This window comes from Lactuca serriola, chromosome 6 (assembly GCF_051521515.1).
Source record: "Lactuca serriola cultivar US96UC23 chromosome 6, Lser_US96UC23_V15, whole genome shotgun sequence".
Lineage (NCBI taxonomy): Eukaryota > Viridiplantae > Streptophyta > Magnoliopsida > Asterales > Asteraceae > Lactuca > Lactuca serriola.
The window spans coordinates 120,363,059-120,376,181 of record NC_136413.1 but is presented as its reverse complement, the minus strand read 5'-3'; the positions used below and the strand labels follow the sequence as shown (position 1 = coordinate 120,376,181).

Here is a 13,123-nt window from a genome sequence, read left to right as displayed (position 1 = left end):
TGAGAGCATGGGACAAGTGTAGTTATAATTCAAGTAAGAAGTTAATTACCCGAAACAACAAATAATGAGTAATCAATATGGTGATTAAATAAAATGTTTTATTTATACCCAGAGTTTGGGGCTATATGGGATTAGTATTATTCTTGTGTTCCACTTTGCATGTTTTGACTTCGTGAATAATTAAATTGGTTCAGAACAATCGAATTATTCGAACGAACCACAGTCGTTCATATGTTGGAAGTAGGTATGAATGAAGACTGTCGTGAATCGGTGTGTGGATTGTCTAAAGTGTATTAGACATAAGCAAATCTTTGCTGCAACGTTCATGAGTGCTTATGAATATGAGTTTGAGCATTGGATTAAACCCACGCTCACTTTGATCACTTCATGGATTTTATCATAAGTGATTAGTGAGACGATAACATCTTATATTCTTGAAACCGAGATGTGTGAGTTGTATCTTGCGAGTCGGTTACACATTGATAATATGTAAACGCACCAGTAACTTGGTGTTATAAAACATATTGTTGTGTGTGATTCGGTGAGTGAGTACAAGCAAGCATTGAATCAAAGCTTATCCGTTCCTTTTATCCAAAGTAGGATGAAAGCGATATCTTTGGGCCCATCGATGATTTAGTGATGGCACTTAAGCGCTTGGCCAAGCCGGGACTAATTTGATGTGTTCAAATGTAGTCTGTTGTCAGTAGTCATAAATCGGAAATCGGGAAACAGTATAGAGAGAATGATTGAAATCCATGTCTCACGTCTATACGATATCTAAAATGGAGGAATATATGATCCCTTATCTAAAGGACACGCTTCTGATAGGATCAGAGTTGACAGCGGTTTTTGAAAGCTACGATTGCATATCAGGATCTGAAGTCATACGCAGAATAGTTATTAGACTTATCCAAGTGGGAGACTATTGGATTAGTGTCTAAGTCCATAACTATTTTGGTATGTACTTGACCCGATGGTGCATGGTCCTTTTGGGTTGCCTTCACCAAAGCAACTTGATAAGATGAATTATGAAGAGAAAGGATTAATTATGATTTATTAATATATTATGAGAATAATATATTAAAGGAGAAATCATATTGTTTAATTAATATTAGTCAAGAATTAATTGATAATTAATTTTGTGGCTAAAAGAGATTAATTAAACTTAAGGGACTGGTACTGTAATTATAAAATAATTGCATTTGGGCTATGGATTACCTTGGAATAATAGGTTGGACGAATTCTATGGGGAAACCCATTAGAAATCGTCCAAGGGATATTCTAAAAGGGTCCATGGGCTGCTTAGGGCTTAAGCAGTCAAATTAGGGTTTCCTAGTTGAAAACCCTAATAGCCTACATGTATATATAGTACCCTTAAACCCCAAAAACGTGGCTAAGAGTTCCACTAGGGTTTATGGACATTTTTGGACAGCCTCCTTTCTCCTTATTCTTCATCCTCTTGCTATTGGTGTTTGTGAGCCATTAGAGGAGTGACACTTGTGACTCTAAGCTTTCTAAAGCCATTACAAGGAGGATTTGAGATTGTTATTGCTACATAACAATCAAGGTAAGATCTAAACCCCATTCTTATGTTAATATGATTAATAGTATGCTAGATCTAGGGTTTAAAGTCTTGGATGAATTGCATGTACAATAGAGAAACCTAGATCCAAGCATTAGGGTTTGCATGAGCACATATGATGTTCTTATGGCTAAAACCCATCATTCATAACCAAATTACCCAAGACAGCAGGTGGCTAGACACCATCTAGGTAATAGTCGATAGATTAACAAAATCCGCACACTTCCTACCAATAAAAGAAACCGACAAGATGGAGAAGCTAGCTCGAACCTACATCCGAGAGATTGTACGACTACACGGTGTACCAATATCCATTATCTCTGACAGAGATAGTAGATTCACCTCGCGATTCTGGCAATCACTACAAAAATCTCTAGGAACGAGACTCGACATGAGTACTGCTTACCATCCACAAACCGACGGCCAAAGTGAGAGGACCATACAAACCCTGGAAGATATGCTAAGAGCTTGTGTAATCGATTTTGGTAAAGCATGGGATACCCATTTGCCAATAATTGAATTTTCGTACAACAATAACTATCACTCCAGCATTAAAGTTGCTCCATTCGAAGCCCTCTATGGCCGGAAGTGCAGATCACCACTATGTTGGGCTGAAGTGGGTGACACGCAACTAGCCAAGGGACAAGTACCCGACAACCCTCTCATTGGCCCGAAAATCATAAGAGAAACAACTGAGAATATTGTACAAACTCTAACATTATTATTATTTTCATGTTTTGGGTTTTCAGACACGAAATATGTTTTATGAAATGATATGATCGGATGATGTTTTACTATAAATGTTTTACAAACCACTTAATTTAAATGGAATTTTTGGGTGTGAAAATTGGGTCGTTACACCCCAAGCAAAGAACGGGTCACAACTCAGTGACTTGTACACGAGTTAACTCAGAGTTGGCTCAAAGTGTACTCACTTGCTGACTATGTTTATGATGTGTATGGTTTACCTGTTAACAGATAGATGGACCAATTTAGCCGGTAAAGTAAAACTTGGTTCCTCTCAAATGCGAAAAAAACAATAGGGACCATTTAAACCAGAACTAGAAAATGGTTGGGCTACAATGACATTTACCCTATTTTATAAACACATGTTTTATAATAAATGCATTTGTATTCAAATAAGATTATATATAAAATATATACAAACACGTATTATATAAAAAATTATTCAAACAAGTTTTTATAAAAGAAATATATACAAACACGATTTGATAAAAAAATATAGATACACACCTATTTGTGTGCATATAAAAAATATATAGATACACACCTAGTGCATATAAAAAATATAGATACACATCTATTTGTCTGCATATACAAATAGGTGTTTATTTATAAATATGTTTTTACAAAAAATACATAAAAACATTTATTTGGGTGCATATAAATATGTTTTTACAAAGGAAATATATACGTTTACTATGAAATAGGTATTTGTACACATTTTTTTTATAAATATATGTTTGCATACAAATTTATTTATAATAAAATAGGTGTTTGTATATATTTTTTTTTGTAAAATACATGTATGTAAACATTTTTTTTTATAAAAACGGATTTGTATATATTTATGTACTTAATAAATACCTATTGTTATAAATAAGTATTTTGTATACAAAAGTTCTTTAAAAAAAGGTCTTTATATAGAAAATATAAGATTTATTTAATGAAAAATATGTTTTTTTTGTATAAATATGATTTTATAAAGAAAAAATATATTCGAAACAAAATTTTGAGAAAAAAAGTTGTAAAAAAATTAGAATTAGAATGTACTCATAACAAAATTCTAAAATTTGGGCCAAAAATATAAATTTTGGACCAAATTTGTAATAAAATTTAAAATTTGGGCAAAGAATATAAATTTTGGACTAAATTTGTAATAAATTTTAAAATTTGAGCCAAAATTGAATAAAAAAAAATATAAAAACTAAATCCATTAGGAAACTAATATATAAGGAGTGCAATTTTCCCAAATACAAAAAAATTAATTGTTTCTGTTAAAAATATTATTTGTAAAATTAGTTTAATAGTTTAATCAATAACCGTACATTGTACTGTCTCTTCAACTAGTAAAGATTTTTACCAAAACACCCTTAACTTCGATGAATCTACTCAACCAAACTATTTTCAAATGCCAAAACTAGCCCTCAGGCTCAACGGATGATATTGTAGTCCAATAATATAATGCTATTGCTATCTGTTTCAGAATAAAAAACGCCAAAAACGTCATTTAACTCAACAGATGATATTCTAGTCCAATAATGTTTTTTGTAGCTTATTAACTGAAAGGACAAAAACACCCTCAACATATTCTCAAATTACCAAAACTAGCCCTCTCTCCTTTCTCCTTCCCCTGCTCGATCTGGTCTTTTTTCCATCTACGATTCTCACTGGATTAGGTTCACTTCTTTCTCCCTCCCTCATCTCTCTCACACTCAAACACAAACACACACACACACAAACACACACGCACAGTCTTCTGTATTTCGTATATTATATTTAATTTCTCTGTTCGTCTTACCAGAAATCAAGAATCAGTACGTCGCTTTGCTCTTCAACAAATCCAGGTTTCCTTCACGACATCTCTCTTTCTTTCTCTCACACTCGTTAGTTCATTATTTTCGTTAATTTTGTGGTATTCATAGTAAATGAATTATGCCCAATACCGCAATTTGATTATTTGATTGGGAACGAAAACCCACCAGCTTAATCAACCAAAAAAAATTAGTTTTATTTGTATATGAATTGCAAATTCATGTGTTATTTCTTCGAAATTATATCCAGCTTCACTTAGTTTCAATATATTTATAAATTTGTTAACTAATAGTGCCTTGATCAATAGATTTGACGATAGATGTAGTTCCATAGTTTTTGGGGTTTACTTAGTGCTCTGTCTGTGGCAAAGTATGCTTACAGCTCATGAACATGCCTTGAGTTTTGCTTAAGTTCAATATTATCATCGTTTATGATGTTTTAGTCATCTTTGTGATTGCAAAATTAATGATTCTTCCCCAGAAAATATGCATTCCTTTTCAGTTTTCATATGATAATGAATGGTAATTACTAATTAGTGCTTACGTTTCTATTTCCTGCAGTTATTTTTTGTGCAGATGTTACCTACTTACCTCCATTTGATGTTGAAAGATAATATAAACTACATAAAATGCTTACATATGATATGGAATAATAATACTTATCCGATGAATCATGCTTATTTGTTTAGTGAATTGTTAAATATATATTCATACCTCAAGATGTATATGTATGTGTGTGTAGACTAGTTCTATGACAGTGACTTAAGGCCTACCTTTTTTTTTTCAGTTGAAAAAAAGTGCTGAATAGAGATTTAATGTATGTTTGTAGGAAGTCCTGTATGAACAAAGACTTTTTTCTTTTTTGGATCGAATAAACTGAATAAATATCATAAACTGAATTTGTAAATTGCAACTTTTTTTTTTTTAAAAAACAGAATTTTTTTAATTGTTGCAGGCAGGTTTCGGCCAATGCCGATGGAGCCAGAATCTGGCACCTTAAATTATCGAAATCCTTCTCAGGTTTCTTACAATTTTTTTTTATTATTATTTTTTAGTTTATACCAAATACATATTGAGATAAATATGAAATTACATACACATCCCTGGTGTTAACCAACTCATTATTTGATAAACTTATTACATGATTCTAATTCTAATTATTCAAGTGGTAATAAGTAGCTACAAAGTGCACATCCAAACACATGATTTCTACAAATCTATAACATTCAGAATTCTTTCTCTATATTATAGTAATCTTGATTTCTTTTATGTTTTTCTTTTTAAAGCTTCACAATTTGGTATATTGCAGTTTTTCTTGACTTTATCTCGGAATTTATTGTTGGCATATCAAAGCTTTGGGGTGGTTTATGGAGATTTGGGCACTTCACCTCTTTATGTCTATAAAAGCATATTTATTGGCAATTTGATGGATTATCAAACCCCAGAAGTGATATTTGGGGCATTTTCTTTGATATTTTGGACCTTGACTCTAATCCCTTTGCTTAAATATGTTTTTATCATATTGAGTGCTGATGATAATGGTGAAGGTGAGTAAAATTTAGTCCCACACTTTTAAATTTGCTTACTTATTTCTTCTCTATTGCCCGTTTGTTACATGGGACATGACTGGACAAGCTTTGTAATGAGGGCATTTATGTCTTTTGCACAAACGGGAGATATCCAATGCACGCCAGACGCTTTACAAGGCGTCCTCCACAAGGGCTATTTTCCATGATGAGGGCATTTATGTCTTTTTCACAAATGAGAGATCAAGAGTGAGTTTGTGTCCTACTTCTTTTAGGTGGAACCAAAGATTAAAATTTTTGTCCCATTGACATTAGTCCAAGTCAACAAGTCTTTATTAAATTTTTTGCACAAATGATCAAACTGAGGAGGGCATTTATGTCTTTTGTGCAAATGAGAGATCAAGAGTGAGTCTGTGTCCCACTTTCTTGGGTGGAACCAAAGATTAAATTTTTTTGTCCTATTGACATCAGTCCAAGTCAACAAGTCTTTATTTATGTTTTTGCACAAATGATCAAACTGAGGAGGGCATTTACGTCTTTTGTGCAAATGAGAGATCAAGAGTGAGTTTGTGTCCCACTTTTTTGGGTGGAACCAAAGATTAAATTTTTTGTCCCATTGACATCAGTCCAAGTCAACAAGGCTTTGTGGAAAAACTTTCTAGGGTTATTTTTCGATGATTAGGATAAGGAGGGCATTTATGTCTTTTGGTAAACAAGAGATCGAGAGTGAGTATCTCACCTTTTTCGGTGGAACTAAAAGTTAAATTTTTTCTTGCATTGATATCACCAAACACAGTACAACCTGTTCTGTTCAGTCCTGTCCTGTCCTGTTATACTGACAAACGGGGTCTATGCTACTAAAAATATGATGTGGTGAATGCTGAATTTAAGCTTTTTTTTTTTTCAGGTGGGACCATTGCTCTTTACTCATTACTCTGTAGGCATGCTAAGTTTAGTTTGCTTCCAAATCAACAAGCAGCTGATGAAGAGTTGACTTCTTACAAATATGGTCCTTCACAGCCTCCATCATCTTCACCATTGAAGAGGTTTTTGGAGAAACATAAAAAGTTAAGAACATCTTTACTTGTTATTGTTCTTTTAGGAGCTTCCATGGTTATTGGTGATGGTGTCATTACTCCTGCTATTTCTGGTAAGTGCTATTTGTAAGTTTTCAACTTTGACTTTGTTGCAAGGAAAAAAGTCAAGATTTGACTTTTCATTATCATACAAGTAACGGTTTTATTCGAATTAATATTATTATTTGGGGCTAAATGCGCATCAAGTTTCATTTTTATCTGATTTATGCAACAATGTGGTTTTTTGGAAGTTTCATTTTAGGAACAAAACAGAAACTTTTTACTTGCTGATGTGGCATTGGTTGAATGCTTATTTATGTAACAATGTTTCAGTTTCACCTTTTACCAGTTTATGCAACTGATATGGATTATGCAACCATTTTTCAGTAGTTTAAGCATCACATCTTTTGGTCCTGAAACAAAATGTCGTATATATCGTATCAAAAACCATTTTTTGTTGCAGAAATTTGGAAAAAACTCTTTAAACTCAAAATTGGCAAACTCAGTGGTTTTTCAAATAAATACCCTTTTGCAGAATCTAACATCTTTAAATCAATTAAAAGCTTAGAAGTTTTTAGTTTGAGCATATAATCAAAATAACTGCAACTTTTGAATGACATATGATATAGGGAAGGGGTCTAGCTCAATTAGCCAAATTATCTAAAATACCTTTCAATGATGATGAAGTAAAGATATCTTGTGGACTAAAATCTAATAAATATCGATTTAACACTTCTACAAAAGGAAATGTTTGCATTAATTTTATGACATCCAAAAAGGGATATTATTACATTTAAAAAAAGGGATTAATACATATGGTGTATATGGTGTTGCAGTTATGTCAGCAGTATCTGGACTTCAAATTGAAGGTGTTGGACTACAGCTAACTAATGGTAACTATGTTCTACAGATTAAATCTCCTCTCTTATTTTTCAGTAAAAAAATTGTTCATTGTAATTCAAATACAAAAATTTCACATGATTTATGAAAAACAATATGTTACTTTTATCCTCACTGTTATTGTTACTTGTTACTGTTTTCACTACTTACTGTTTTTGTTACTGTCTTTATTGGTATTATTTAGATGTAAATAAATGGTAAATATTGGAATTTTGGGTGTTAATCTTTTTGGAAATTTGAATTTGTTTTTTGTAGGGTCAGTTCTATTATTAGCATGTGTGCTATTGATTGGGTTGTTTGCTCTACAACACACGGGTACTCAACGAGTGGCAATTGTGTTTGCTCCAATTGTTATTATTTGGTTGCTTTCAATATTTGGAATTGGATTATATAATATCATACATTGGAACCCTAAAATCATATACGCATTGTCTCCACATTATATAATCACATTCTTTAGACACACTGGTAAAGATGGCTGGTTGGCCCTTGGAGGTGTTCTTCTCTCCATAACAGGTATTTCAAACTAAATATTTTACTTCATTTTGCTTTCAAATTTCACATTTTAGGCCATTTCTTCTGTTTTTTGCCCCCATAAGTTTGAAAAATAGGGTTAAATGCAAGAAATAGCAATCTACTTTCATTTAACCCTAAAAAAGATTTGAATAAAAAGGGAATTTTTGTAAAATGTTAAGAACTTTAATGGGGAGGCCTCATTTCCATATGTATTTTTTCTATCAAGTTGTTTTTTTTATGTGTTAATCTAAACATAGTTTGTGAAAATTCTCTCTTCATTTTCTATATATTTTTTTTCCTATAGGTGATTTCAATTTCATTACTATTATCTCCATGTTTTTCAGGTACTGAAGCTATGTTTGCAGATCTTGGCCATTTCACTGCCTTCTCAATGAGGGTAACATTGTACTTTCAAGTTTTTTCTTGTTAGAACATTATATTATACTTTGAGAAATCTACTCTATAGTATATATATAGCAGTGAAATTACTCTTTATTTTAATGAATTTACTACTGTATATAATTATACAAATGAAAGTAGGGTGCTATAAGTATAACAAACAGCTATTTCTTGCATTTAACCCCAACCAAACCAAAGTACATTTATACAATTAGGTAACATTTTTCAAAGTACAATGTTGTAATAGAAAATAGAAAAGAAATTTATGCTATCTTGTTTTGGTAATTCTAACACTTACTTATTTATGTAAATGCAGCTTGCATTTACCATTGTTGTATACCCATGTTTAGTCATACAATACATGGGCCAGGCTGCTTATTTGTCTAAAAACATTACTTCCATTCCCGACAGTTTCTATAAATCTGTACCTGGTTAGTCTCATTCAAATTACCAATTTGCCCCTGGGCTATGTTTGTTATTTAGCATCTTCTGTTGTCTTGCAGAACCTTTGTTTTGGCCGATGTTTGTTATTGCTACCCTGGCATCTGTTGTAGGGAGTCAAGCTATCATTTCAGCTACCTTTTCGATTGTGAAACAATGCAATGCCCTTGGTTGTTTCCCCAGGGTCAAAATCGTCCATACATCAAAACACATGTTTGGTCAGATTTATATCCCGGAAATTAATTGGATCCTTATGGTTCTTACTCTTTTGGTCGCTGTGGGATTCCAGGACACTACTCTAGTCGGCCATGCTTATGGTAAGTAACATTTAGTATTTGTTAGGGCGGAATTGGAATTCTGGATTCCATTCCATGGCGTGTTTGGTTGTCAAATGAATGGAATTTGATTCCGTTGGAATCCTTTATATACCGTATTTGATGGATTTCACCATCCTGAGTGGATAGTGGAAGGATTCTAAGGGATCAAATTTCATTCTTCCCTTTTTTCATTAAAAGACTAAAATACCCTTCTGGAGAAATATCTAGGCTTTGTTAGGGTGTGTTTATTTCACTTCACTTGATTGAATCCGATGGAATTGTAATTCGAGATTCCATTCCATCGGAAAATTTCACCATTCTTGGAGGACAATGGAAGGATTTCCGAATTCGACTCCGTTCTTTTTTATTTTCAAAAAGACCAAATTACCCTTTTTACATAAATATTGACCTAAATAAAGATTTGAATCCAACCTAACCCATGTGACATTTTTTTTCAAAAAGACCAAATTACCCTTTTTACATAAAATTTTAAGAATCATTTACCTTTGATCACTAAATTCATTTCCATTTCCTGCCAACCTAACACATGTGACATTATTTAGGGCGTGGGCGGAATTGTAATTTGAGATTCCATTCCATGGCTTGTTTGTTGCCAAATGGACAAATTTCAATTCAGTCCTTCAAATTCCACATTTGATTGATTTTCACCATTCATAGAGGAGGAAAGTGGAAGGATTTCCGAATTCGATTCCTTTCTCTTTTGCAAAAAAGACCAAATTAAATAAAAGATTTGATCACTAAATTCCATTCCATTTCCTGCCAACCAAACAAAAGACACATTACGATTCCAAATCTCCAATTCCTTATTTCTCTAATACTTGAATTGTTAATTTTCAGGCATCGCATGCATGACAGTTATGTTCATCACAACTTTTCTCATGGCACTCGTGATAACCTTCGTGTGGCAAAAAAACATTATATTTTCCACAACATTCCTTATATTCTTTTGGTTCATAGAAGGAATCTACCTCTCATCCGCACTAACAAAAGTCCCTCAAGGAGGTTGGGTCTCTCTTCTAATAGCCCTAGTCTTCATAATCATAATGTACATCTGGCATTATGGCACCCGTAAAAAGTACAACAATGACCTTCACAATAAAGTTTCCTTAAAATGGCTTCTTGGACTGGGCCCCACTTTGGGAATTGTTCGTGTGCCCGGAATCGGCCTCATTTACTCTGAACTTGCCACCGGTGTCCCTTCCATCTTCTCTCATTTTGTCACGAATCTGCCCGCTTTTCACAATGTGTTGGTGTTTGTGTGTGTGAAACATGTTCCTGTGCCTTTTGTGCTGCCCGAAGAACGGTTTTTGATCGGGCGGATCTGCCCGAGACCGTATCGGATGTATAGGTGTATTGTGAGATACGGGTATAAAGATATTCAGAGAGATGATGGGAATTTTGAGAATCAGTTGATTCAAAGTATTGCAGAGTTTATACAAATGGAGGCTGTGGAACCCCAGTTGTCCACCTCTGAGAACACCTCCTTTGATGGTCGAATGGCTGTTATTAGCACCAGGTTAGTTAGCTTTTTTTTTTTTTTTTTTTACAAGAAATAGCAACGTACTTTCATTTAATTTTTTAAAAGACCTTATATTTTTTGTGTTTTTTTTCATGAAAAAGACGTTATATTTTTTCATTTTTTATGAGAAAAGCTCACAACGTTCTAAATGTTTCCAAATAAATCGTCAACTTTTTTAGTTTTTCCTGAAAAAACCCTCACATTTTACAGTGTTTTTTTTTGGAGAAAAAGGACTAAAAGGGTCAGATCGGAAAAAATGAAAAAAATGCAAAAGTCTTTTTCATGAAAAAATAATGTTGAGGTTTAATCCGGTAAAAAAACACAAAATATAAGGTCTTCCATGAGATTAAGTGATTAACCTTTTTTTTTTTTTTTTTTTTTTTTTCCAAAAAGAACCCTAAACCTTCTAACTGTTTCCGAAAAAAACGTCAACTTTTTTAGTTTTTTCCGAAAAAACACTCACATTTTACAATTCTTTTTTTCGGAAAAAATGACTAAAAGGGCCAGATGGGAAAAAAAAAATGAAAAAATACAAGGCCTTTTTTAGGAAAAAGTTAAAGTTGAGGTTTAATCGAAAAATACACAAAATATAAGGTCTATTATGAAAAATTTACTCTTATTTCTTTATGTTAGAACATTGTACTTTGAAAAATTTACCCGTGTTATCCAAGTTCAAAGCAATTTTCACTGCTGTAAATGAGTAGATTTTTCAAAGTACAATGGCCTAATAAGAAAAAAAATGAAAGTAAAAATTAACAAATCAACAAAACTATTTAAGCACATATACCATTGCGCTTTCATTTTTTCTTATTATAGCAGTAAAAATTTCCTTAGTATTTGTATAATAACAAATTTGCTATACAATGAAAGTAGGATATTCTATATAATTAACAAACCAACAAAACTCCATTTCTATATTCTCTCACTATTCTCAACCATTAAAAATCCTAGATCAAACGCGACATTAATGGTCTCCGATCAACTCGACTCCTCCTCCATACAAAGTAGCAAATCTTTGATGCTACAACGGTTAAGATCCGAATTCGACGACGAAAACCCGCAAATCCGGCGCCGCCAAGTGCGGTTCCAACTGCCGCCTGCCGGTCCGGTGATGGATGCCGCCGTGAAAGACGAGCTTTTGCAGTTGATTCAGGCGAAAGAGGCCGGAGTTGCGTATATCATGGGACACTCGTATGTTAAGGCACGTAGATCGTCTTCTTACTTGAAGAAACTTGTGATTGATATTGGATATTCGTTTCTTCGTAAAAATTGTAGGGGGCCCGCAGTCGCACTTCATATTCCTCATATAAGTTTGATTGAAGTTGGGATGATATATTATGTTTAGGATATGTTCTTGGTATTGCTTGCTTTTTTATTTGTTTGTAAGCAATAATATGGAATTATATTTGTATGGGTTTTCTTGAATTTTTAACAAAAAACCATGAACCCTGAATCCTGAATCGTGGTTTTATGTATTGTTTGTGAAAAAAAGATGAATGACTTCTAGGCTCTAACTCATAATGTTAAAAAAATTGTTTAATCCAACCCATTTTGTTGCTTGTGTAAGAAAGTAGCTGAAAGTTGGTTTGAGATCTTTAATCAGGGTTTATTTATTTATTATTATTATTTTTTTTTTCAAAAACTATATATATGAAGTTACATATTGAGGACCCTAACTACAATTTTAAATGCTCTTAATTCCTGAATAGTGATTAATATGCGCTTCATTATAGATATATTACAGAGGTAATTATAAAATTTTGCATTTAACAATTTTTTTTTTCTCCACATAAAATAGCTATCAATTTTGCGAAATAACTCTAAGCTTAATTTAAAGAATACTTACCTAGTTAGCAATCGATTTATGCAATAACCTCGTAAGTGCTCTTTAAATATTAGGACTAAATATGATTAATATTTTGCAAATTTTAATTTTGTTAATTGTTTGAAGTTATTCCATTTTATTCATATGCTTGGTCATGGTAGAGGTTTCACTATTTATAGTTTTAGCTGAAGGTTTTTATTTATTTATTATTATTTTTATTTTTTTTTGCAAAATAAGAGATTCACAATTGCGAATTAAGCTTAATGTCATTTTAGGGAGATTTCATGAGGGTTTCTCAAAGTTATACTCCTTCGTCCCAAAATTGTTCACAAACAAAAAACATACAAATTAAGAAAACATTAATTATCACTAATTTCATTAAATGAAATGATAGTTTTATCATTTTGTTGCATTTAATTTCATGGTAGTTGCATTTAATTTCGTGG

The 13,123-nt window shown here is 32.6% G+C and overlaps 1 protein-coding gene across 3 annotated transcripts; it reads left to right on the top strand.

Moving 5' to 3' along the window:
• The first annotated feature begins 3,897 nt into the window (after nucleotides 1–3,897).
• KUP3 (K+ uptake transporter 3) lies at nucleotides 3,898–12,366 on the top strand. Of its 3 annotated transcripts, XM_079004431.1 has the most exons (12): nucleotides 3,898–4,002; nucleotides 4,128–4,170; nucleotides 5,093–5,157; nucleotides 5,447–5,684; nucleotides 6,571–6,813; nucleotides 7,576–7,632; nucleotides 7,895–8,155; nucleotides 8,500–8,552; nucleotides 8,871–8,985; nucleotides 9,058–9,312; nucleotides 10,171–10,849; nucleotides 11,804–12,366. In XM_079004431.1, the coding sequence occupies exons 3-12, from the start codon at nucleotides 5,107–5,109 to the stop codon at nucleotides 12,195–12,197; spliced, it is 2,346 nt and encodes a 781-aa protein (XP_078860557.1). In that variant the 5' UTR covers nucleotides 3,898–4,002; nucleotides 4,128–4,170; nucleotides 5,093–5,106; the 3' UTR covers nucleotides 12,198–12,366. The 3 variants fall into 3 exon arrangements, with proteins under 3 accessions (XP_078860557.1, XP_078860556.1, XP_078860558.1); XM_079004430.1 differs by lacking the exon at nucleotides 3,898–4,002 and having other exon boundaries at nucleotides 4,010–4,170; XM_079004432.1 differs by lacking the exon at nucleotides 3,898–4,002 and having other exon boundaries at nucleotides 4,129–4,170; nucleotides 5,097–5,157.
• Nucleotides 12,367–13,123: the final 757 nt, after the last annotated feature.

Coding starts and splice junctions, on each gene's coding strand:
- KUP3 (XM_079004431.1), top strand. CDS start 5,107: ATGCCGATGGAGCCAGAATCTGGCACCTTAAATTATCGAAATCCTTCT. Junction 7,633..7,894: donor TGGACTACAGCTAACTAATG/GTAACTATGTTC, acceptor TGTTTTTTGTAG/GGTCAGTTCTATTATTAGCA. Junction 8,553..8,870: donor TCACTGCCTTCTCAATGAGG/GTAACATTGTAC, acceptor ATGTAAATGCAG/CTTGCATTTACCATTGTTGT.